This window comes from Quercus suber, unplaced genomic scaffold (assembly GCF_002906115.3).
Source record: "Quercus suber isolate HL8 unplaced genomic scaffold, Cork oak 2.0 scaffold_116, whole genome shotgun sequence".
Taxonomy (NCBI): Eukaryota; Viridiplantae; Streptophyta; class Magnoliopsida; order Fagales; family Fagaceae; genus Quercus; species Quercus suber.
Window position 1 is genome coordinate 1,074,646 of NW_027069581.1, and position 23,034 is coordinate 1,097,679.

At 39.4% G+C, this 23,034-nt stretch overlaps 3 protein-coding genes across 6 annotated transcripts; 1 reads left to right on the forward strand and 2 right to left on the reverse strand.

The window, feature by feature from the left end:
- Nucleotides 1–2,035: 2,035 nt before the first annotated feature.
- LOC136068463 (uncharacterized) lies at nucleotides 2,036–4,764 on the reverse strand. The gene is made up of 3 exons (XM_065775624.1): nucleotides 4,137–4,764; nucleotides 2,712–3,990; nucleotides 2,036–2,591 (listed from the first exon to the last, which is right to left on the reverse strand). The coding sequence occupies exons 1-3, from the start codon at nucleotides 4,762–4,764 to the stop codon at nucleotides 2,036–2,038; spliced, it is 2,463 nt and encodes an 820-aa protein (XP_065631696.1).
- Nucleotides 4,765–4,827: 63 nt separating this feature from the next.
- Nucleotides 4,828–6,810, reverse strand: LOC136068464 (uncharacterized). Its single transcript, XM_065775625.1, has 2 exons — nucleotides 5,739–6,810; nucleotides 4,828–5,651 (listed from the first exon to the last, which is right to left on the reverse strand). Exons 1-2 carry the CDS (start codon nucleotides 6,808–6,810, stop codon nucleotides 4,828–4,830), a joined length of 1,896 nt encoding a protein of 631 aa, XP_065631697.1.
- Nucleotides 6,811–9,901: 3,091 nt separating this feature from the next.
- Nucleotides 9,902–15,900, forward strand: LOC112020633 (zinc finger CCCH domain-containing protein 1). Of its 4 annotated transcripts, none has more exons than XR_010629819.1 (6): nucleotides 9,902–10,031; nucleotides 10,725–10,770; nucleotides 10,900–11,732; nucleotides 12,766–12,862; nucleotides 13,427–13,942; nucleotides 14,135–15,900. XR_010629819.1 is itself a non-coding variant. In XM_024053185.2 (5 exons), exons 2-5 carry the CDS (start codon nucleotides 10,734–10,736, stop codon nucleotides 13,561–13,563), a joined length of 1,104 nt encoding a protein of 367 aa, XP_023908953.1. In that variant the 5' UTR covers nucleotides 9,902–10,031; nucleotides 10,725–10,733; the 3' UTR covers nucleotides 13,564–15,900. The 4 variants fall into 4 exon arrangements, 1 of the variants encoding a protein (XP_023908953.1); XR_002883800.2 differs by having other exon boundaries at nucleotides 14,279–15,900; XR_002883801.2 differs by having other exon boundaries at nucleotides 13,427–13,924; nucleotides 14,279–15,900.
- The last annotated feature ends 7,134 nt before the right edge of the window (nucleotides 15,901–23,034 follow it).

Genomic DNA, 23,034 nt, shown 5'->3' on the forward strand with positions numbered 1-23,034 from the left:
AGCTTGTCCTACGACTGGGGAAAAAAGGAAGACATTGTCAAAGAACCTGGACTTGGGAAATCTCCCCAGTCGTCGAGACAAAAAAGCCAAGCCCAGCTCGTCCCAAGTGATCAAACCTACCCCTCCCTCGTCTCAACAGCCAGTGCACATAGTTGATGTGGACTCATCCACTCCAATCGAGACCACTCCGTCCCAGACCACTCCGTCCAAGACCGTGTCAACCCCGTCTCAGCCTTCCAGAACGGCCCCCTCAAATATTATTAAGAATGAGGACTTGGCCTGGGAACGTTTTAAGAAGGCTGTGACCGACGAAGACATAAATGTTTGCTATGATATGTCTCTTAAAGATTTTGAACACTCTGGTGTTCATGATCTGTTTAAGGTAAACTTATATCTCGTCTTTATCCAATGATTCATTTTTCTTCCTCGTCTTACTTTTTTTTTTTTAACTTTTATTTGCTGTTTCTTTTTTATAGGGCATGTCAAAGTTTATAGCTGCGTCCAGGCAAGCCACGGGGTTGGACAAGACGAGGATCCTGCTGGAGACGAGGGTCCAGGAGCTGAAGGCCAATGCGAGGCAATGGGCTGAGGTGGCTGCCAAAACTATGGACGAGGTGAAGGAGTTGAAGACATTGGTTGAGGAGCTGCAAACCAGGGCTGCAGAGAAGGACGCTCGTCTTGAGGCCCTGCAAAAGAAGTAATGATGAGTATGGCGCCCTTCTCTCCAACCCGAAGGAGGACACAATGGCTGAGTTTAGATCGTCCAAACAGTATATTGAAGTTTTGGACACTAATTACGCGGCAGGGTTTGAGGATTTCAGAAGTGAAGCTATGGAAAGGTTCCCTGACATTGACTTCAGTTCCATTCTTCTTAACCTGAATGCTGCTGCCACTAGATCTCTCGTCCAGACTGGCTCCGATGACGTCAATGTTGAAGACAACGCTACGACCTTGCCCCCTCAGGACGCCCCCAATGTTTCTCCCTCTAGTTGAAAGTTTTTTTTTTAAAAAACGTATTTCTATTTGGTCCATTTTGTAACCTTTATGTAATTTTAATACATTTGTCTCGTCCAAGGTTTTAGGACGAGGTTTTAAACAATTATCTTAGTTTATTTTGCAAGGATTTTTTTTAACGTTAGATATACATTCTTGACTCAATATTATTCTCTTGTAGCATATGTATGGACGAGTTTTATTTATTTTGCTTGCTTGACTTCGTCCATCTTTTATATATATTTGTCTACCATTTTCATTAGAATTTCAAATGTAGTTCATCCATGTGAAATGGTAACAACCAACATTACTGGTCTAAGGACCTGTTAAAAAATGATAAGAACCAGCCTGCCTTGTTCATGGACTTGGCTAATTTTTATACTTTGAAGTTTTAAGGCTTTCATTGTACTCGTCCATAGCATGGATTGTTTTAACAAAAGCCTTAATAGGATTAAAATATAGCCATATGTTTCTCTCGTCCATGGCTTAATATGCACTCGTCTATGCATTCTTGCCCACGTATTAGACGTATTGTGCTTTACCTCATCCCTGGTATGGACGAGTATGCTTGGGACTTAAGGCTTTGCTTCATCCTCTGATTTGGACGAGAATGTCTTGATGCTTTTCCCTTAGGAAAGCTTGTCATTGTATCCCTGCATTCAGAGAATTGTCTCATGTTTTTTTTTTAACTTTTCAAGGGTAAACTTCAAACGAATGTAGTATGGGAATCAGTGAATTACACAACATTATGTACATTCCACAAATACCATTCATATCACAAGCATTGTTCAAAGATGAGGCAGACACCTTAGAGGCCAATGCCTTTATTTAAACATAAACTATAACGTCGTCCACAAATTTAACATAACATAATAATAAAGTTTTCAATTGCTGAGCTCGTCCAGGCTGTTATTCTACTGGTAATACTCTCTCAAGTGCTCACATTCCAAGGATGCTCGAACTTCCTCCCATCAAGGGCTTCTAAGTAATAGGATCCTTGCCTTTTGCAGTTGACGACTCTATAGGGGCCTTCCCAATTTGGTCACAACTTTCCATGAGTTGGGTTCTTTGTTGCTAAGGAAACCCTTTTTAGGACGAGGTCCCCTATGTTGAATCGCCTTGGCTTTACCATTGCATCATACCGCCTAGCCATAAGATTCTTATACCTTGCCATCCTTTGCTCAGCGTCCATCCTTACCTCGTTTATCAAATCGAGGTTCAGACGTAGTTGTTCATCATTAGCTTCGTCCTGGTAGGTCGTCACCCTATGGTTGGCCGCGTGCACTTCCGCTGGTATAACTGCTTCAGTTCCATATGCTAGCTTGAAAGGAGTTTCTCCCGTAGAAGTTCTTACTATCGTTCTATATGCCCACAGAACGCCTGGAAGCTCATCTGGCCATACTCCCTTAGCCCCCTCAAGCCGAGTCTTGATTATTTTCAACAAGGATCGGTTTGCAACTTCTGCCTGGCCATTAGCTTGCGGGTGGGCTGGTGAGGAGTAGTGATTTTGAATTCCAAAGTGTATGCAAAAATCTCTGAAAATTGCATTGTCAAATTGCTGTCCGTTGTCCGATACCAGCACCCTAGGTACTCCAAATCTGCACACAATATTTTTTCACAAAAAGTTCTTGACATTCTGCTGTGTGATGTTGGCCAAAGGTTCTGCTTCTACCCACTTGGTAAAATAATCAATACCAACTACAAGGAATTTCATTTGCCTTATACCCAGTGGAAATGGACCTAAAATGTCTAGTCCCCATTGCGCAAAAGGCCACGGGGCCGTCATTGGAGTTAAATACTCTGATGGTTGCCTGGGGACATTGCTAAACCTTTGGCATTGATCGGAGACCTTGACGTATGCCTTAGCGTTGGCTTGCATATTTGGCCAATAATATCCCGTACGGACGACTTTGTGGACGAGCGATCTGGCGCCTGAATGATTGCCACATGCTCCCTCATGAATTTCTCTCAATATGTAGTTTACTTCGTCTGGGGCCAAACATCTGAGATAAGGCTGGGAAAAACCTCTTCGATAGAGAATCTCGTCCATAAGAACATACCTGGCCGCCCTTGCCCTCAGTTTTCTAGCTTCGTCCTTTTCTTCCGGGAGCTGTCCATCTTTCAAGTACGACACAATTGGAACCATCCAATTCATTCCACTTTCCACCTGTTGTATTTCTGGGATGTCTATACTCGGCATATAATGGATTTCATCAAACTTATCTACAGCTTCGCTCGACGAGGCTTCTTTTGCCAAGGCATCAGCTTCCATGTTTTCCTCCCTTGGGATTTGAACGAAGCTAACTTCTTCGAACTTCTTTACAAGGCGCGTCACTCTGTTTAGATACTTCCTCATTCGTTCTTCTTTAGCTTCAAACATTCCATTCACCTGGCCTATAATCAACTGAGAATCTCCCAAGACGAGGAGTGACTTTGCTTCTACAGATTTGGCCAATTCCAGTCCTTTAAGAAGAGCTTCGTACTCGACTTCATTATTAGTTGTCTGGTACTGCAAACGAACTCTATGTTTTAATTTGTCCCCCTCTGGAGATTGCAAAACCACACCTATTCCGTCTGCGTGCAGCATAGACGAGCCATCCACATGGACGATCCACTTGCTATTTTCCATTTCACCTTCATCATCACAACTTAAGGTAAATTCAGCAATGAAATCTGCCAGAGCTTGGGCTTTTATGGCATGCCTTGGCTGGTATTTTATATCAAACTCACTGAGCTCGACGGCCCATTGGATCAAACGTCCTGCAGCCTCTAACTTGTTCATGGCCTTCTTAAGTGGGTGATCTGTCATGACGTTAATAACATGAGCTTGAAAATAATGCCTTAGTTTTCTGGAAGCCATTATCAACGCAAAAGCCAATTTCTCCATTAACGGGTACCGTCCTTCTGCTCCCCTCAATGCTTTGCTAGTATAGTACACAGGTCTCTGCACCTTGCTCTCTTCCCTCACCAGTGCTGAACTCACAGTGTGTGGAGTGACTGCCAAATATAAGTACAACTCTTCTCCGGGCACAAACAGGCTCAATAATGGGGCTTTGGTGAGATATATCTTCAAATCTTCAAAAGCTTTCTGACACTCGTCGGTCCATTCAAATGCTTTTTAAGGACCTTAAAAAATGGCAAACATTTGTCAGTAGCTTTAGAAACAAACCTGTTGAGGGCGGCAACTCGTCCGGTGAGGGGCTGAACTTCTTTAACATTGCTCGGAGGCTTCATATCCAATATTGCTTGAATTTTGTCAGGGTTTGCTTCGATTCCTCTGTAGGAAACCATAAATCCTAAGAACTTCCCCGATGATACTCCGAAAGCACACTTGCTAGGGTTCAACTTCATATGATACTGCCTCAGCGTGTCAAATGTTTCCTGCAAATCGACCAAATGCCTCTCCTCGTCCTGAGTTTTTACCAACATATCATCTATGTATACTTCCATATTCCTCCCGATCTGCGGACGAAACATGTGATTGACCAGACGTTGATATGTCGCCTCAGCATTCTTTAAACCGAAAGGCATTACTTCATAACAAAACAGTCCCCGACTAGTGATAAAGGACGTCTTCTCTTGGTCCACTTCATCCATCCTAATTTGATTGTAACCAGAGAAAGCATCAAGGAAACTAAGCAACTTGTGGCCTGCGGTAGAATCTACCAATTGATCAACACGCGACAACGGGTAACTGTCCTTAGGACAAGCCTTATTTAAGTCAGTGAAATCAACGCACATTCTCCATTTGCCGTTCGCCTTCTTGACCATGACCACGTTGGCTAACCAGTCAGGATAGTATACCTCTCGAATAAACTTCGCCGCAATCAACTTCTAAACTTCCTCCTTAACAGCATTGTCTCTCTCCGGGGCAAACACTCTCTTTTTTTGTCGCACTGGTTTGGAGGAAGAGCATACACTCAGACGGTGGGTAATGACACTAGGATCTATACCCGGCATGTCTTCTTGACTCCATGCGAACACATCTCTGTTTCTTTTCAAAAAACAAATGAAATCTTTCTTGATCTTCACTTCCAGATCTGCTCCAACCCTGGTACACCTCTCAGGGTTATCATCATCTAAAGGAATATCTTCCAACGCTTCAATGGGTTCTGCTACAACTTTCTTTTCTTCGATATTCATTGTTTGAACTTGCTCGTCCGTAGCCAACATGGCTTGGTAACACTCTCTTGCTGCTAATTGGTCTCCCTGTACTTGGCCTACCCCATGTTCCGTTGGGAACTTGACTGACAAGTGGTAAGTAAATGTAACTGCCTTCCACCTATTTAGGGTTGGCCTCCCAATTATTGCATTGTAAGAAGACGAACAATCAACTACGAGGAAGTTCACCTCCTTGGTAACTTGCTGCGGATATGCCCCCACTATTACTGGTAGTGAAATACTACCCACAGGTTGCACCTTCATTCCACCAAAACCTACTAGAGGGGAGCTCGCTGGACGGAGCAAGTCTCGTCCTAACCTCATCTGTTGAAAGGCTGGATAGTACAAGATATCAGCAGAACTTCCATTATCTATCAACACCCTTCTAGTCTTGTAGTCCGCAATAAGGAGGGTGATGACAATAGCATCGTCACGAGGGTGATGGACTTTCTCTGCATCCTCGTCCGTGAAAGTGATCGCCTGCTCGTCCGTAGTCCCTGCACTCGGTGATCATCCAGAAAGCTGAATGCTCTGTACTGCTTTCAAATATGCTTTCTTTGACTTAGACGACTGTCTTGCAGTACTTCCCCCCAGAATGATTCTTATTTCTCCAAGCGGTGGCCGTGACGATTCTTCTACCTTGGCTTTCAATTTCTCGTCTTTGTGATCTCGTCCAAGGAAATTTTTCAGCTTCCCTTGTCTGATGAGATTCTCAATCTGCTGCTTCAGATCGAAACACTCGTCCGTGTCGTGCCCGTGATCTCTATGGAAGCGACAATACTTATTTCTATTGCGCTTATTGGGATCTCCCTTCATCTTCTCCGGCCACTTTAAGGAATGCTCGTCTTTGATTTGCATGAGGACTTGCTCGAGTGGAACGTTCAAAGGAGTGTATTGTTGACTCCTTGCTGACGGACCTGTCCTCTTCTCTCGGTCTTTCTTATCCTCCGTTCGTCCCTTTTTTGGATGAGGACCCTGTTCAGAATGATGAGCAGGATTTGTTTCTATTCTCTCAGTCCTCTTCCTCTTCTTAGCTATAATCGCATCTTCTGCATTCATGAAGTTCTGGGCTGAATGGACGAGTTCAGCCATGGACTGAGGTTCCTTCTCATAAAGTTTATGTATAAACAAGTCAGAATTGACCCCATTATGAAAAGCTGCCAACAGTAGCTTATCATCTATCTCGTCCACGGTCAGGACTTCCCTATTGAAACGTGTGATGAAGGAACGCAAGCTTTCATTTTCCCCCTGTTCTATCGTTAACAGACTGGAAGTAGATCGTCTGTGACGCTGACCCCCTATGAAGTTATTAACAAACAACTTGCTTAATTCTCCAAAAGAACTTACTGAATTCGGGGGTAATTTGCTGAACCATACTCTAGCCGGACCCTTGAGAGTGGTAGGGAAGGCTCTACACATTATTTCATCTGGAACTCCTTGAAGATGCATAGTGGTCTTGAAGGTGGCAATGTGGTCAAAAGGATCTCGATTCCCATCGTATGAATCTAAAGAAGGCATTTTAAACTTCGGTGGTAGAGGATGGCCATTGATGGAAGCCGTAAAAGGAGAGTCAGTTCTATGAACCAAATCTTCTACTGGATTCGCCCTCCTCATATTTTCCTTCATTTCGTCCATGGCCTTCTTCATCTGATCCATCTCTTTCTTAAAGTCAGATGCCCTTCGCGAAGTGGTATCCCTTGACTGACTCCCATGCTGAAAGTTCTCTCTGCCCTCTTAACTCTGAGTTTGCCCTTCTTCTTCATGCTCCTGATGCGTCTGCCTTCTTAAATTAACCTCTCTCCGTAAGTCCTGATTCTGGCGAGTTAACTCCGCCATCGCAGCCGCCATAGAATGCATATGTTGGACAGACGGGGCCTGCATATCCGGTGCAGATTGGCGATCGCGATGAGGATTACTCGATGCGTCCCTACTCTGTTGAGGGCCTGGGCTAGTTGCCCTTGATCTAGTCCGAACCATTTCAAACCCTTTCACGAGAGAAAGAAATCGCAGAACTAAACAAGTTCAAGAGCGACAAATATGTTTCCCACAGACGGCGCCAACTGATAATTTTGGAAAATCAGTGGGTTGAAAATCTTCGGACTTCGACAATCTTGAGAGTTAAATCCTGTAAAACCAAATTCAATCAGAGAAAAGACCGGTTGAGGCCGGCCTATGATCCTCCGATGATGAAGTTAGTGGGCTGGAATAGAGAGGAAAAATTTCTAAGTGTTTATTCCCTTCTCAAAATGAAAAATCCGAAAAAATCCCTTACCTCTATGCAGAGTCATGTTTATATAGTGTATTGAACGATTATTTGCTCTGATAACCGTTCCTATTGTCGAGGAGTTCACCAAAATCGGAGATAACTTCCATAACTTCCATGGAAGTTACTTTATCCGAACCAGTGCCTTATTACGAGCAATGGAGATTTTGATTTGTAGGTAAGGTTCAAGTCATTGAATGCTTGGCTCGTCCATCCCTAGCTAGAGGTGGACGTGCCTTAGCATAAGCATGCTTGCCTCGTCCGTCCTTATCCAGTTTATGACGGACGAGGTAATTTGGCTGTGCCCATGCTTCTTTCTCTTCCTTGTAGACGAGCCATATGGACAATTTTTAAGGTGGTATTTTATAGCATCATCAATTTTGATGTGCTAAATTGAGCCTTTATGTGTGTTTATGTTTATATTTAAGTTTATGTGTGTGTATGTTTACGTTTATGTGAGTTTATATGTGTTTATGTGTATGTGTGTTTATGTATATGTATATGTATATGTATATTTATGTGTATATGTATGTATGTATGTATGTTTATGTGTATGTGTGTGTGTGTGTATGTGTATGTATATGTGTGTGTATGTGTGCTTATGTATGTGTATGTGTATGTGTTTATGTGTGCTTATGTATGTGTATTTGTATGTATATGTATATGTGTAGGTCTTTTTGTCTTTTTCAGATTCAGGTGCAATATCCTAATGCAATTGTAATTAATGGCTGAGATTAAAAGTTGAAAAAATAACTTTCAATCTCAACCATTAAATAAAATATATTAAAGAAGCGTTAAAAAGTAAAAAAAAAAAAAAAGAGTAAAAAATGTAAAAAATACCTACGACAATGCACCTGATCTCAGTCTGTCTTTCTTCTCTCACCATTTTTCTTTCCTTTTTTTTTTATGCGGTGCTTTGTTCTTCTTCTTTTTATTTATCTTTATACGTCACCTAAGCTGACAGGAGAGGAGCGAGCAAAAGTCACGTCAAGAAAGGAAATCGAAGATTGTGTTGCCAAGCCAAAGACTATGAAAATCTCTTCCTCTCAATTCAGACGATCCTCTTAGGTGAAATTGTGGCTCACGAGGCTTCACCAAATTATGGTGTGTGATTTTGGTTATTTATTTATTTATTTGAGATTATGAAGCAAATAGTTTTATATTTTGCTTACTCTTTCTATTTTCTGAAAACACTTTTTTGAGAAATACCATTTTTTTTTTTTTTTGCTTTTCTTTCAGTCTATCATTCTTGCTTGTGGTATGTGTTTGATTAATTTGGATCTAAAATTAGTTCAACAAGATGATTCTTCTTTTAAAATATAATAACAAAACCAATATATGTTTTTTTAATGGTGTGTTCACTTTTAGTGTTTTCATTTTGTGATTTTGGTTGTTTTGTGGGTTTTGTGCTTTAATTTCGGTGGGTGTGATTTGATTTGTGATTTGGTGGGCTTCTGGGTTTTTGTTGCGATTTGATTTTGGCTGTGTTTTGGCTGTGGTGGTGGTCGTGATTTGATTTTGGTTGGGTTTCGACAATGGTGCGTGATTGGAGGTGATGAGCTTGAAAAGCTCTGGCCATAGAGGTTTAGAAGGAGAGTTTGTGTGGTCAACCATGGAGCACGGTGTGACATGGGTTGAGGCAGAGAGAGGATGATAGGGAAATAGGGGCGGTCTTAGACATTTTGGGGCTTAAGGCGAGAACTAAAAATGGGGCATTTTTTATACTTATATATTAATTAAATTAATGTTTATTTAATATTTTTATATTATATTTTTAATCATTATTTTCATTTTCTTCTAAATTATTTTGAAGTTCATTATCAAGATTTGTTGTATTGCAAAATTGAACATCATTTTCTTCTAAATTATTTTGGTAAATTTCTTACTCATTTGTGATATTTTTATCTAAATTTTGTGTTATATTTTGTTTATTACTAATAACAAATTTATCCATTGATTTTTTTTTATACTCAATTAATTTTTCTTTTTTTTTCTTTTTTTAAGTTTTTAATATCCAAACGCATATTTTCTTGTAGACATTTCTAATTAAACAATATACTGTATTTACAAAGACTAAAATAAAAAAATAATTTTTAAGTGTAGAGCAAATGAGAAATAGAACCTGATTTATATAAAAAGTATTGTTGTAGTTTTACTGAACAATAACAAGTTTTTAACAATCTTAACCTACATAAATTTAAAAAAAAAATTAAGCAAAAACATAACAAAAATTTAAGCACAGTCATAACACTAACACAAGACTTATTAATAAGACCCACCCACCAAAAAAAAAAGAAAAAAAAGAAAAAAAAAAAAACAAAACAAATCCTATCTATAACCGAAAAAAAAAAAAACTTGAAGGCCCAAACTTAACGCCCAGTCCATGGAGGGTCCAGGCAGCCACAATGATAAACCAGCAAGGGGGGGCCCAAATAAACAAAGTTATCTCAAGTTCTTAACAAATAAAATGGAGTGCCCTGTGCCCAAATATTTATAATTTTATACCTCATTTCTGAACCTCAGAACCTGATACGGTGAGGTGAGCGGTTGAGACTTGAGAGAGGCGGAGAGCAGAGAATCAGAGAGAGGCGGAGAGCAGAGACTAGAGAGAAAGGTAAAATTTTTAGGGTTTTGAGTGGATTTGTTTGTTTTGATTTGTGATTGTTTTGTGGTTAATCTCTTAGACCGGATTTGTAGTTTATCTGGTTGATTTTTGGTCAATGATTTTGTTTAGAACCAATGTTTAATAGGATTTACCAAAATTTTTGTTTTTTTGGTTAAAAGGATGTGCCAGATTATTTTTGTAATTCATTTGAAACTTAATTCATTTACTACCCGGTTCTTTTCTAAAATTTTGGGCCCCCCTGCCACTTGGGGGCCTTAGGCAATTGCCTAACTCGCCTAAGGGAAGGGCCAGCCCTGGTGGTTAGAAGTAGGCAGTGCCTTTTCTGTTTGATGAAATTCTTCAAAGAGGTAGAAACTACTTTACTTTTGTCTGTTTAGGGTCTCATGCCTCACCGATACTAAGACAAACTTGTCTCTACGAAACAGAGTTACAATCCCACCAAATATGGTTGAATTGTTTGTTAGTACACTCTTTAGTGTCGCTGAAGTATCTCTGTGTGTGTATGTATCATTGTAGTATCTATATGTATCTATATGTATCATTGTATATTTTTGTTTGGTTGATTAAGGTCTGTTGTGTAGATTCCAAATTTGCTGTAGTTTCTATTAATTTGGCTTAATATTCTGTTATATTTTCTGAAGCATTAGTATGGGACTGACACTATATGTTAATGATTTTCAGGAGTCCTTAATGGCAGATTCGGGTGAAAATCAACAGCCTGAACAAGGTATAATTCTTCTGCTGTAATCCCTTCTCTTTCTTTGTATATTCACCATTTGGATACCATTCTTATCTTTTGTTTTTGTGGTTATTTGCTATTTTCATCCCAAAATATTTATAATCTTTGTCTTTTCAGTATGCAACTTTTTCAGAAAGCCTTCAAGGAATAAAAACATCAGAAAAAGAACAGTTGATGAAGAAGATGAGGATGATTCAAAAACAGAAGGCTCATTCTTACACAGTCAAAAGAAAACCATAAAGCCTGACAATAAGCTGTATTTTTCGACTGGATCCTCTAAGAACAAAACGTCTACTGAAGCGAAGGAAGAATCTGAGAAGCCAATTTTTCAGTTTGAGTCTTCAAGGGAAATTCAAGTTGAACATGATAGCAGAGCGACAGCAACTCTAGAAACTGAGACCGATTTCTCAAGAGATGCTCGTGCATTGCGTGAGAGATCTCTTAAGCAAGCAGAGGAGGCTTTGAAGGGGAAAGGAAAAAGCTCTGGGGATGAAAAGTTGTATAGAGGAATTAATGGATATACCGATTACAAGGCTGGTTTCCGAAGAGAGCAAACGGTTGCTAGTGAGAAAGCTGGTGGAGCACATGGGCCTTTGAGGGCTTCTGCTCACATAAGAGTTTCAGCGAGATTTGATTATCAACCGGACATATGTAAGGATTACAAAGAGACTGGTTACTGTGGGTATGGAGATTCTTGTAAGTTTATGCATGATCGAGGGGATTACAAGTCTGGATGGCAAATGGAGAAGGAGTGGGATGAAGCAGAGAAAGTAAGGAAGAGAAATCTAGCTTTGGGATTAGATGATGAGGATGATGGTGGTGTAGACCCTGGTGAGGAAGATGATGATGATGATTCGTTGCCCTTTGCATGTTTCATTTGCAGGCAGCCTTTTGTTGATGCTGTTGTAACCAAGTGCAAGCACTATTTCTGTGAGCATTGCGCATTAAAGGTATCCCTTCTATACCAACTTAAATTATGGAGCATAATCAGTCTACTGTTTGTGAATTTGTGATGCCTGTTTAAATTTTAAGAGTGAACCTGGCAATGGATTAAATTGCAGACTTGTAGTTTATGAAACATGACAAAGTGTAGGCTTGTTAGAAAGATTTATTACCAGTGGTGTCCCCTCCCCAATACTAGTAGCACATACTTACACACTTATGTACATATGTAAACTAGTTAAATTTTTAGATGAGGAGCTCTGCCACACAAATTAATGATACAATCAAATGCTATGAGTGAATTTTTCAGCAAGATGCTGACAGATGGGTTTCTAATGCACTAACATAGAAAACTTAAGAGCTGGTTTAAGTTTGAGATAAAATTCAGGTGTCATAATTATTCTCAGAGTTTTGATGGTTGCATTTCTGTCAAGGCATATTTTGCCTAGGTATGATAGTGGGTTCTTATAATGGGCTTAGGGTTTGTGCATGGATCAAACACATAAGATTGTTATATGGGTGTAAATAACTTGATGATTAGGGTTTATAAACTTATTTCTTAGTGAAGTCTTTCAAAACATGTGTTTTCTCTATAAGTAGTTTGAAGTCCTATTTATTAGAGAACTCAATTATGCTTTTTTTTTTCCTTTGTGGTTTCAATTTTGAGCCAATTGCTTGTTAAATTTAAGCCAACTGTTGAGTCTGCAATTTTAGGCATTCAGTCAAGGTGTATGTTGGGTCCAGCAAATCAATGTGGTCATCAGATCTAGGATTTCCTTTTGATTGTTGCCATAAAATCTCTTATTATGAAGTTTCTAGCAAGATTGATTATGCAGCTGATGACACGAGCTTTTAGCAAATTGCATTGTCAAAACAACTCTGCTAAAAATATATATATCATATTGTCATTTTTATTTGCTTTTGTTCTGTGCTTAAGCACGGCCAAAGGTTTCCTACAAAACATTTCAGTCTGATTTCATTGTTGCTCATCTCTCCTTTATTTGAAAGTGTATTCTAACTGGAGGCTCTTCTCTTTTTCAGCATCACACAAAGAACAAGAAATGCTTTGTTTGCAACAAACCTACTCTTGGCATTTTCAATACAGCTCATGAGATACGCAAAAGGATTGCCATAGAGGGTAAATAATAGTCACTCGGTTGTTTGTCGTGCTCTTTGGTTTGTAACTTATTGGAATGATTTTTTTTTTGGTTAGCATTTAAAGAGGAAGTTTCCTTATCAGTCTCTCTTTTTCCTAGAATGTCTGGCAAAATTCTCTTTAACTAGAGATCTTACTGAAGGAAGGCAATTTAAGTAGGAGTACTATTGTAGGTTTCTGCAGAATTTAATTAGTATTGGGCATCTAAGAAAGCAAACAGATTTGCTTAGTTTCCTATTTGGAACAATTTGTTTAATTAGGTGGAGACTGTTTCATACATGGGATCCAAAAGGACATAGGTCATGACATTGAAGTTTCATTTTTGTTTTTGTTTTCTATGATCTTGATTTATACATCTGAACCTGGTATGTAAGAAACTTTTATGATATTTCATATTAGCTTTAATAAGTAAATAGACTTAACATATTAGTCATTCTCTTTTATTGGGGGATTATTGGAAAATTACCTTTTAAATATTTTCTGGTAAGACAAACAAAGTTCCATTTTTCTGCTTTTGCTAATTGTGTGTTCAAATGATCACAAAAGAGGAAGGCTTGGAGCTCTATGTAGACATGGTACTTGGCAGGGCTGTTTATGATGTGTGCACCCAGATGTGTCACAGGGGAAATATCTGTGGTTTCCTTCTCCTCTACAATGATGAAGAGGTGAAGAGGCTGTGTTAACCTGGTATATCTAGTTTTGAAGATGGAAGATTGTGTGATCAGTACATAACATGACATACATGAGCAATGGGTTCTTGCCTCTGCTGTGATATGTGAGCTCGCACTTTGGGCACTGGGTGTTGCTGAGACCATGGTTGTTTGATGTCAGAAGAGCACATTTTGCTTGGTGGGTAAGAGTTCATTGGTGAAAGGTTCTGGTGGCTACAGGCCTGCATTTAGGATGTCAAGAGTTCCTGTTGATGGTATGAAATATTTTGAAGGGTAGGGAGGTGGCAGAGGCAATTGGAAGGGATAGCAGAGAACAGCGGACATTGGCAGAATTTGAGACATAGGTTTAGAGGACACTCATTGGCTGATCCTGGTGAGCTTTGTGACCCTGGTGAGCATTTGACTTTTATTTGCCTCTTCCAATTATTAGTTTCTTTCTTTTATGGGTAAGTGCCATATTTACCTCCATTTATATTGTTGTAGAAAGGATTTCTCTCTATGAATTGTACAATTAAATAGCTGGTTCCAGTTTTGACCTCTTTTCACATTGTTTGACTTTTGTTTTTCTGAGTGTTTCATGTAGTTGAACCAAATTCAAATGATGCTGCCCCATCCTCAGTTGTATATGCCATTTGTATTGAAATTCTTCTATATTTTGATGTTGAATTAATTGAGTTGGATGATTGCCAATGAGCTCTAAGTCAAATGGCACCCCCTTCCCATGCAGGTAAAGGTGGAGGGTGAGGTCAACCAATGGGGTGCTTGTGTAATTGGCAATAACAAATTCACTTTTGTTGGATTATGGCTTAAGGATTATATTGAATAGCATCTTAAATGGTTGATAAGCAGCTAGTTCTCTATCTGGATCAGCTTGGCAGTTGTTTACTTTGATTTGAAGAAGTATGTCAAAGGTGGATAAGAGTGATTGTTTGAGAGGGCAGAAAGGTGGTGGAGATATTAATTTGTCTCCAAGCAAATTGGACCGTGGTGTTTGTTTCTTTTTTGGTGACCGGACCAGTCTTCATGAATTGGAATATTGGAGTGATTGTGGTAGTGTGAATTGCAGTCCTTTACGTGGGAGTATTGATTATTTGCCTTATTATATTGCTTATCGTGGGGTTAGGTGTGACCAGCGCAGCAGATAGGTACAGTTGTTGTTGGGTTTTCCCAATCCTAATGATATGGAATCTGATTTTCCTGGTCCTAATACAAAATTAATTGCTGAGGGTGCTTGGGATAAGAATGAGAATAAGTTTTGTGGTGTTGCATGCAGAATTTTGGCTAATGCTTCTGTTGGAGATTTCTCAATTGGGTTTAGTTTAAGATTTCCGGCGGTAATGTCATTAAGGAATTGGGGTAGTATGGTGGGGGAAATTTGGAGCAAGAAAGATGTGAAGGATTCAGGTTACTTTGGAAGATTTGGGTTTCAGGATTGGGTAGGAGTGATTGACCCCCAAGGTCTTAGATATGAGTATACTAAGATTGAGGCTGTAAGAAATTCTTGTGCACAAGGGAAGGAAATTGTTAGGGGCACGGGAAAGTCTTATCCTGATGAGTTTTCCCTGGACATGGGATTTGGTTTGTTGGTGAGGAACACTGAAGGAAAGGCAGCATCGGGTTTCTTAAGGCCACAATTTGTGGGAGATGTGATTTTTGTACATCAGGATGAGATGAAAAGTAACCATAGCAGAATGCTGAATATGAGTTACAAGATAACCTTCTTGTTTGAGGCTGATGGTTTATCCAAATTAGTCATTATTTCTGCTGAAGGAATATATGATAGGGATATTGTTCTCCTGTGCATGATAGGATGTCGGCATCTTGATTTTGAATCACATGATCGAAATATAAAAAATGGTTCAGTGGACTGTGAAACAAGGATTACTGTTCAATTCCCTCCACTGCATGCAGAGCAGGCTGAAATTGCTAAGGGAACTATTGAAAGCAGGCGATCAAAGTCAGATACTCTTTACTTTCAACCTCTTCAACTGTCTTCAAATTCGATGACTACTACCCAAGCTAAAAAATCCATTTGGAAAATGAATTTGGGGATTACCATGGTTGTGATTTGTTGTGGTGGTCTGCTATTTGGTGTGCTATTTAAAGGCCGCTGCATTCTTCCCAAGAGGTTTAGAGACAGTTCTAAATACGAGGAAGTACCTGTTATTGGCAATGATAAATTGTAAGGTAGCTTATTCAATTAATACTTGTACAAGAATTGCTACTGCATATTCAATTTACTGCGCAAAAGTGAATTTAAGCTTTGGGTTGTATTACTGCAATAACAATTTAATGGTCCAGCACATGACATTGATAATATAGGAATTGGACTCCATCGTTCACCACAAAGTAGCTATGGCCTATTTACTCTCTTTTGGTTCATTGGCAATTGCATAAAAAAAAAAAAAAAAAAAAACCAGAAATTCATACTTTCAATATTCTTCTTTTTAGCAAGTAATGTCACCCATATTTCATTGCTTTCTTACTATTATTACTGTCATATTGTGATTTGTTTTCTCATTTTTGAATATCAGGAATACTATGACTTCCTATAATAAAAAGAAATGTATACCTTCATTTTGCGTTGCTATCTAGCACACAACAATTGTATTGAATGCTTTATTTCTGATCGAAATGGACTATCCTTTGGAACTGACTTGAGCAACTTGTGAAGAGAAGTAATGGTAACCATTGAAAAACAGGAAAATACCTCACAAAAGGCATCAATCTGTCAGTAACTATTCATTTTGTGCATCGCACTTGAACAGTTCCAAAAATTTCTTCTGATCTGGTCTTGTGCTTTCTATTTTTTAAACTTATTTTTTGGATGGGCTGCATTGTCATTTTCTGCTGGGTTCAGTTTGAATGCAAGGCTTGATTCTATATTTGCTGCTGATGTAATCATTAAACTTTGTCTTGATAAATGAAATATTTTTGTTCATCAAAATTCAATCTGTCCAATATTGTTAAATGTCTCACAAATTGACAAAAGGCAACAAATATCCTTGTTTACATCCTTGTGGCCTAGGATATTCCAGAATAGGATTTATTGTTAAAGGTATAAAATAACAGTCAGGATTTGTTAGTTGCCATTCCAGAGTTGCAAATGCATCTTACTTTGTGTTTGAATATTGCAATTTCTTCATGTTCTAGAAACTATATTTTATGCGTTACCACTATCATAGTGATGTCTGAATATTGCAAGTTCTTCTTATTGCCTCTCTAGAGTTACCACTATGAAAGTGTTGTTGTCTATGCTTTAATTTTGGAGAGCATGCCTTGGGAGGTACTGTGCTCTACAAGATACTTGATCAACACATCACTGCTACTAGAACACCAAACTTTTCTACACAATTGCTTTTCTCGCATTGGCCTAAAGATGAGTTAAGCAATTTTTTAGGCAATTACTTGAAGATATGGTTAATCTTTATTTATTTGCCAATAAAACATAAGAAAAGGAAAAATATATTACTGGAACTTCAAATAAATGATGTAGGAATTACAGAAACTGTATGTGGCAATACTAGAAATGGTAAAATTAACCATCTTGTTCCAAAATATTGGATTTGGGATAAAGAAAAGGTGGAATCTATATCACATCGACCCCGAACCAAATTTCATTAGGTAGCACATTCTACTATGATATTAATCTATGAAATTTGCTACAAAGTGACTAATTTATGGTAACAACAATAGAGGAAGGATAGTTTTTAGCAAGTACACTTTACACAGCGAAAATAACTACCTTGAATGGAAGATAAAGCTATCTAATATATTAATTTGAATTGATAAAATTGTCTAGAATAGTAATGTTAACATTCAAGAGGTTTTCTCACCACCTAAAGACACCCTACTCTGTGACTCTGTGTCTCTGTGTCTTCTCCTTTCCTTGTCATACTCCTTACAGGTGAAATCAAGGGTCTTTTTTGCACATGACCAGAAATTCCAGATGACTTTCTCACAAATTTCAAATTCTATTTTCTTAACCTTTCTCATCTTGCCATTCAGGATCTCAACAATCTATTCTTTTGGACATGAAGAACATATAACATGCCACCCAACATTCAATTCCACAAAGCATAAAAGATTGTCAAATTATAGAATCTTCAAGTAAAAGGATGAATAAATTACTTGATGAAGGAACATTGTTAGAACACAAAGCTCTGGCTGAATGGTAAATGATCTTGTTTTTGGGATCACTCCCTCCACTACATTCATGTTGATATTGGCATAAGCCTTTGTTGTATGTCCAATAAACTTCTTCAGAGAGAGTTGCTATTCAGTGATAAAAAAAGACATAATTTAACACCAAACGAACAGTTGTTTTTCATGAGACTGAACTTAACATCATCCAACAATTTTTAGCAATTATTTATTTTATTTTATTTTTTTCCATTTCAATTGGAGCATTATCTAGGATTAAGGTTACAAATATGAAGTTGAACCACACCAGCACTATAACAATATTCATGCCTCTTTTTTAACGACAATGCTATCATCTAATGTTTGTTGAGGGTCATTTTTTGTAAAACCCGAATAGAAGAAAGGAAGCCCAACCCAGCAACGCAGGCAGCAGATAGAAATGGCAAGCATAGAATAAAACTATTAAGTCCAAGCGGTAAGAATAATGGATCACAGATCCATAGAATAAATAAATGGGCATTGAGGAAGCAAATGAGCTCAAAAGAGCCCGGAAAGAGAGAAATAGCAAATAGCAAACCCATGGGCAGTGTATGATGTGAAAAAGTAAGAATGGGCTGCGGCAGGCTCAAAGCAATGTAAACAAGGAGAGTAAGGGATTGTTGGCAGGCCCACAAACCCCAAGGATGAGTATGAAGTAATTGGGCCGAAGAAGCCCAATGAAGTTAGTAAAAACCCATGGGAACACAAAGTTAGGAAAAGGGCCGAGGAAGCCCAAGATAAGCAAATGGGCCGAAGATGCCTAAGGGAAAACAAAAAGGGACATAGGAGCCCATAAGTAAGAAAACCTATGGCCATGCTAAGCCATTGGAGAAAATAAGCGGCAGTCTTGAATAGGCCCAGTAGGATTAAGTCATTACAGCAGGAATGACAGAGTAGTATGGCAGGACATGATGACAATCAAGAAATAGGTTGAAAGAAATGTAAAGCCCAGTATTCAATCCCAACTCCTAAAGGGGAACAGGGAATTATAAAACATCCCACATAAAAGGTCGAAGAAGGGCGGCAGACTGTGTAAGCAAGCCTCTAGATTGCGGCAAACACATGAGCAGCAGACAGATTTTGGACATACATGAAAGGGAAGCACGTGCAAGGCTCAGGCACTACCAGCCTGTACCCAGCCAATATGGGACGTGGTGGGGTCATGGGTCAGAGGTAAGGGGGTATAGTTTGGTGGTGGGGAGAGGAAAAAAGACATATTCTGCAGCTCCTGCCCAAGGTCTTTTGGAGGGTACGTCCTGCTCGGATGACAGACCACCCAAAATAAGCAAGGTTGAGAGGGAAACCGTTATGTGCATGCCATGAGGAATAGAGAGAGAAAACGCCTACACCGTGGCAGGAAAGGGTGCCACGACAAACTAATGAATAAAACAACTTGCCTTTGTTTGGCAAGGGAGAATGGCACATAGAAGAACCCTTGGTGGTTGGCAAGTACACCCAGACCAGACAAAGGTGGTTAAGGGGCAAAATAGTAAAATCTGATCATGGCAGGCACTATAAGAAGACCCTTGCTGTGCCCAGAAAAAAGGGATCGAAAAACAGGGGAAGATCATGAAATAAGAAAAGAAAGAAAGTAAAAACAAAGGAAAGAAAAAGATAAGAGAGAAAACAGAAAACAAAGAGAGTTAATATGGTGGGCATGCACCAGTAGGTCGATTTCTCTCTCTCCCCTTCAAAACCCTGCTCTCTTCCAAAAAAAAAAAAGGTGAAAAGGATTCCATTGGGCATTAACCATTCAGGTCTGGTTCCCTTTAAGCCATTAATCCCCATGATAGGATTTTTCCTGGGAGATTAGTTGCATTGAGAGGAGGCTTTCTTCCCTCTTCAGTTTTGCTTCTGCAGACAAAACTTGACTTGATTCATATTTATTCTTGATTAGTCCATATTACTATTTACTCCTTTACTTTTCTTTGTAAAAGTCATTGTTATCACTGTGATTATGTCTCATAAATAGGGATTATTTGTTCATTTTCTATAAAATAGACAGAGTACTCTATTTTGTTGTTATTATTATATCTACCTGCCATAACTTATTTGAAACTGCTCTGCCTGCCATAAGCATACTCATGGCAGACGAGGGATAGTTTATACACAAGCCAGCCCAAATTGAGTTGCAGCTAGACTGGTCTCAACTCCCTTACTCAGAAACATTTGGGCCCACTACCGCAGGAGGCAGTCCAGCCCAACGTACAACACAAAAAAGACCCCTACAATGTTTTTCATTATCTAATCTTAGATTAAACCAAAAATTGTGTAGAGTATTAAAATAACAAAATAAATAATAAATTTTTTTTTTACAGATTATAGAAACTCTTAAATCCTTTTTGAAACTTTTGTAATAAACTTTTGCTTAAATCAATTGTGCTAGTTATTTTAATGTTCTTAAAGTATGTTACATGACATAAAGGGGAAAAAAAATTGAAAAGATATTAATTTAAAAAGAAATGGGGCCCACCTTTTTTTTTTCTTTTTTTGAGAGAAGAAAATGGTGTCCACTTGGTACAATCACAATATGTAAAACACAATTTAATTATATAACATATGATATGATTTGGATAAGAACTTATATAGTTTGAAATTCAATTAAGAATGATGATGAATAGAATCAGTAGGCTGAACAACTCGGCTTCGATAGGGCTGAGAGCAGTAGCGAAGGCCTGAAAAACGAACACATTGTCAGAGGAGACCGAGGTGGACCGGCCTAAGACCCTCCGATGGCTTAGTTAGTATCTTCCTCTCCAGTGAAATTCTCACTGTATTATAGTAATGTCAGAATAGTTTTCATACCTGTGCTTGATTTAGACCGGCCCTTATATAGGGAACCTCGGGGCAGTTATTTGGTTTAATAACTTCCCCAAGATTCGTGGAAGTCCGAAATTACGGAAATAACTTCCCCAACGACTACAGAAGTAGTAACCGCTGATGGAAGTTACATACTTAGGAGAAATTGCTGGCGATGAACGTGGGTTGGTTAACCGCCCCAGAATTCCAGAATTTTACCAAGTGTCACAGGGTCGTCCATGTGCTCTGCCCATAGACAAGTCTGTATACATATTGATGTTGTGTGGTCGTCCATGAGCTTTGCACATGGACGACTCTTCTGACCTGATTCTGAGGTTTATTCAATTGATCAATACTCAAGGACGACCCCTCTGATGATCATGGACAACCCCTCTGGACGAACCATAGAGGTCTGGCCATTTGGTTAACTGATGACCATGGACGACCCCTCTGGACGAACCATAGATGGTAATTTTTGCTATCCCATCAATTGCCCCCTTGTCTAGGGTGTCATCCAAGGACATTATAGGGATTTAATTCCCTTTATGTAGCTATGTGTTGCGATTTAATTCGTTGAGCAGTTAAGTCAATTACATTTTTCCACGCGATTGCCACGTGTCATCTTCTTGGTGGATGGTGTCGCTTCGTTGACCCTACTTCTGGGCCCTATAAATAAGCACATTCTCTTTCTTGCCCTTTACTTTTCTCATACACTCCCTTCTGCCATCTCGTCCAAGATCCTCGTCTAGCCCTTATCCTAGTTCTGTCAGGTATTTCCTCTTCCTTTTTAGGTTTTCATCTTGATTTTTATTTTAGTTATGTCTTCATCTAGTAGTTTGGAGAGAGAAATAGACGAATATCAGGATGTCTTGTCTGGGAGCTATGAGAGTGGTGAGGGTAGCACAAGCTCTAGTAGTAGTTCCTCGGACGAGCATTATTCGTCCGGGGTTCCTGGCATTTCCCTAGAAGAATTTCAAGAAATGCAACATAGGACGGCCTCTGGAGCTGGGGCTAGCTCGTCTAGAATGCCACATAGCCCTTTTCAGGACAAGGAAGAGGAAGAGGAAAATGTAATATATAGCTGCGCCCTTGAAGTAGCGTCCACCTTAGACGCTCCTAAGTTAAAAACTTTAGTAGATAGATATCAAATCCCTAGGGAGTTCGAACCTCGTCTACCCAAGGAAGGGGAGTAGTGTTGTTCTCCTTCCTCTGGTTTAGGAGTAAACTCGTCTTATCTCTTAACTGGTCTTAGGTTTCCCTTGAATTCTTTTTGTAGAGGTCTTCTTCATAAGTTGGACATTGGTCTTAACCAGCTTAACCCCAATGGTTGGAGGACGATAGTTGCCATGCAAGTGCTATGGCGTGAGGCATTGGAAGGGGAATGTCCTATAACAGTAGACGAGTTCCTCTACTGTTATAAGCCCTCAGAAATAAAGAAGTCTGCTGGTTTTTACCAGTTTTCGTCCAGAGGCTTTCACTATAGCTTAATAAGGGGCCGCAGCTCGTTTGACAGGCTCTGGAAAAAAGAGTTTTTTATTATTTCTGGAAATTGGGCTGGGGACCCAATAGATGTGGGTAATGCCCCATTCCCTCCTTTTACCAGCCCCATAGGTTGCCTTCGTCCTGAGAGTATGTTTTCTTTCCACGTTATTTCTTACATTCCTTACGCTTTTTCCAACTCTCAATCATCTAACCACCTTTCTTTTCATTGGTGCAGCTGTTGTTCGTCCACATTTGGACAAATCATACTTGGAGCGAATTGACCAAGTACACACCTTCCCTAGAAGGACTTTTCACAATTAGTAACTTTTAACAGTTTGGCTACGTGGGGCCTTGGTCTAGAACCTACTACTGAGAACCTAAGCCACGAAGAAACTACACGTAGAAGTAAGTATCGTCTATCTTTACTTCATTTCATTTCCTTCCCTCTTTCTTTTTCCTCCTTTTTTTTAATTGATTTCCTTCATTGTAGGAATAATCACAATGAGAGAAAACAAGGAGAAAACAGTAACTAGTGGGGACGAGGATGCTCTTGTGCCTCCAGTCGTCTAAAAGATTTCCGTCTAGGCTAGGAAGAGAAAGTCTAAGAAGATTTCTACTGCTGTGGACCTAGATGACCTTCCTAGTTGTCGAGGCTCCAAAAAACAAAAAACCAACCAGACTTTATCTCTTCCCAAGGTCCCCAAATTTACACCTCCAACGGTGAATCTGGATGACCCCCCTGCCCACGTGGAGCCCATCCAGGTAGTTCATCCTGTTCCAACTGATCCTACTCCTCCTCCAGCCAATACTTCTTGCAAGCCTCATTCGTCAGAGCCATTTGATCGTCCTTCCAACTTGGTGTTGGACGAGGGCTACGTATGGAGGACGTTCAAAGGAATCGTCACTGACAATGAAATAAATGAATGTTATAAGATGTCAGTGAAGGAATTTGAATGTTCTGGTATCCATGACCTCTTTAAGGTATCATTTTCACTTGTCTTTGTGTGTTTTCATTAAGTT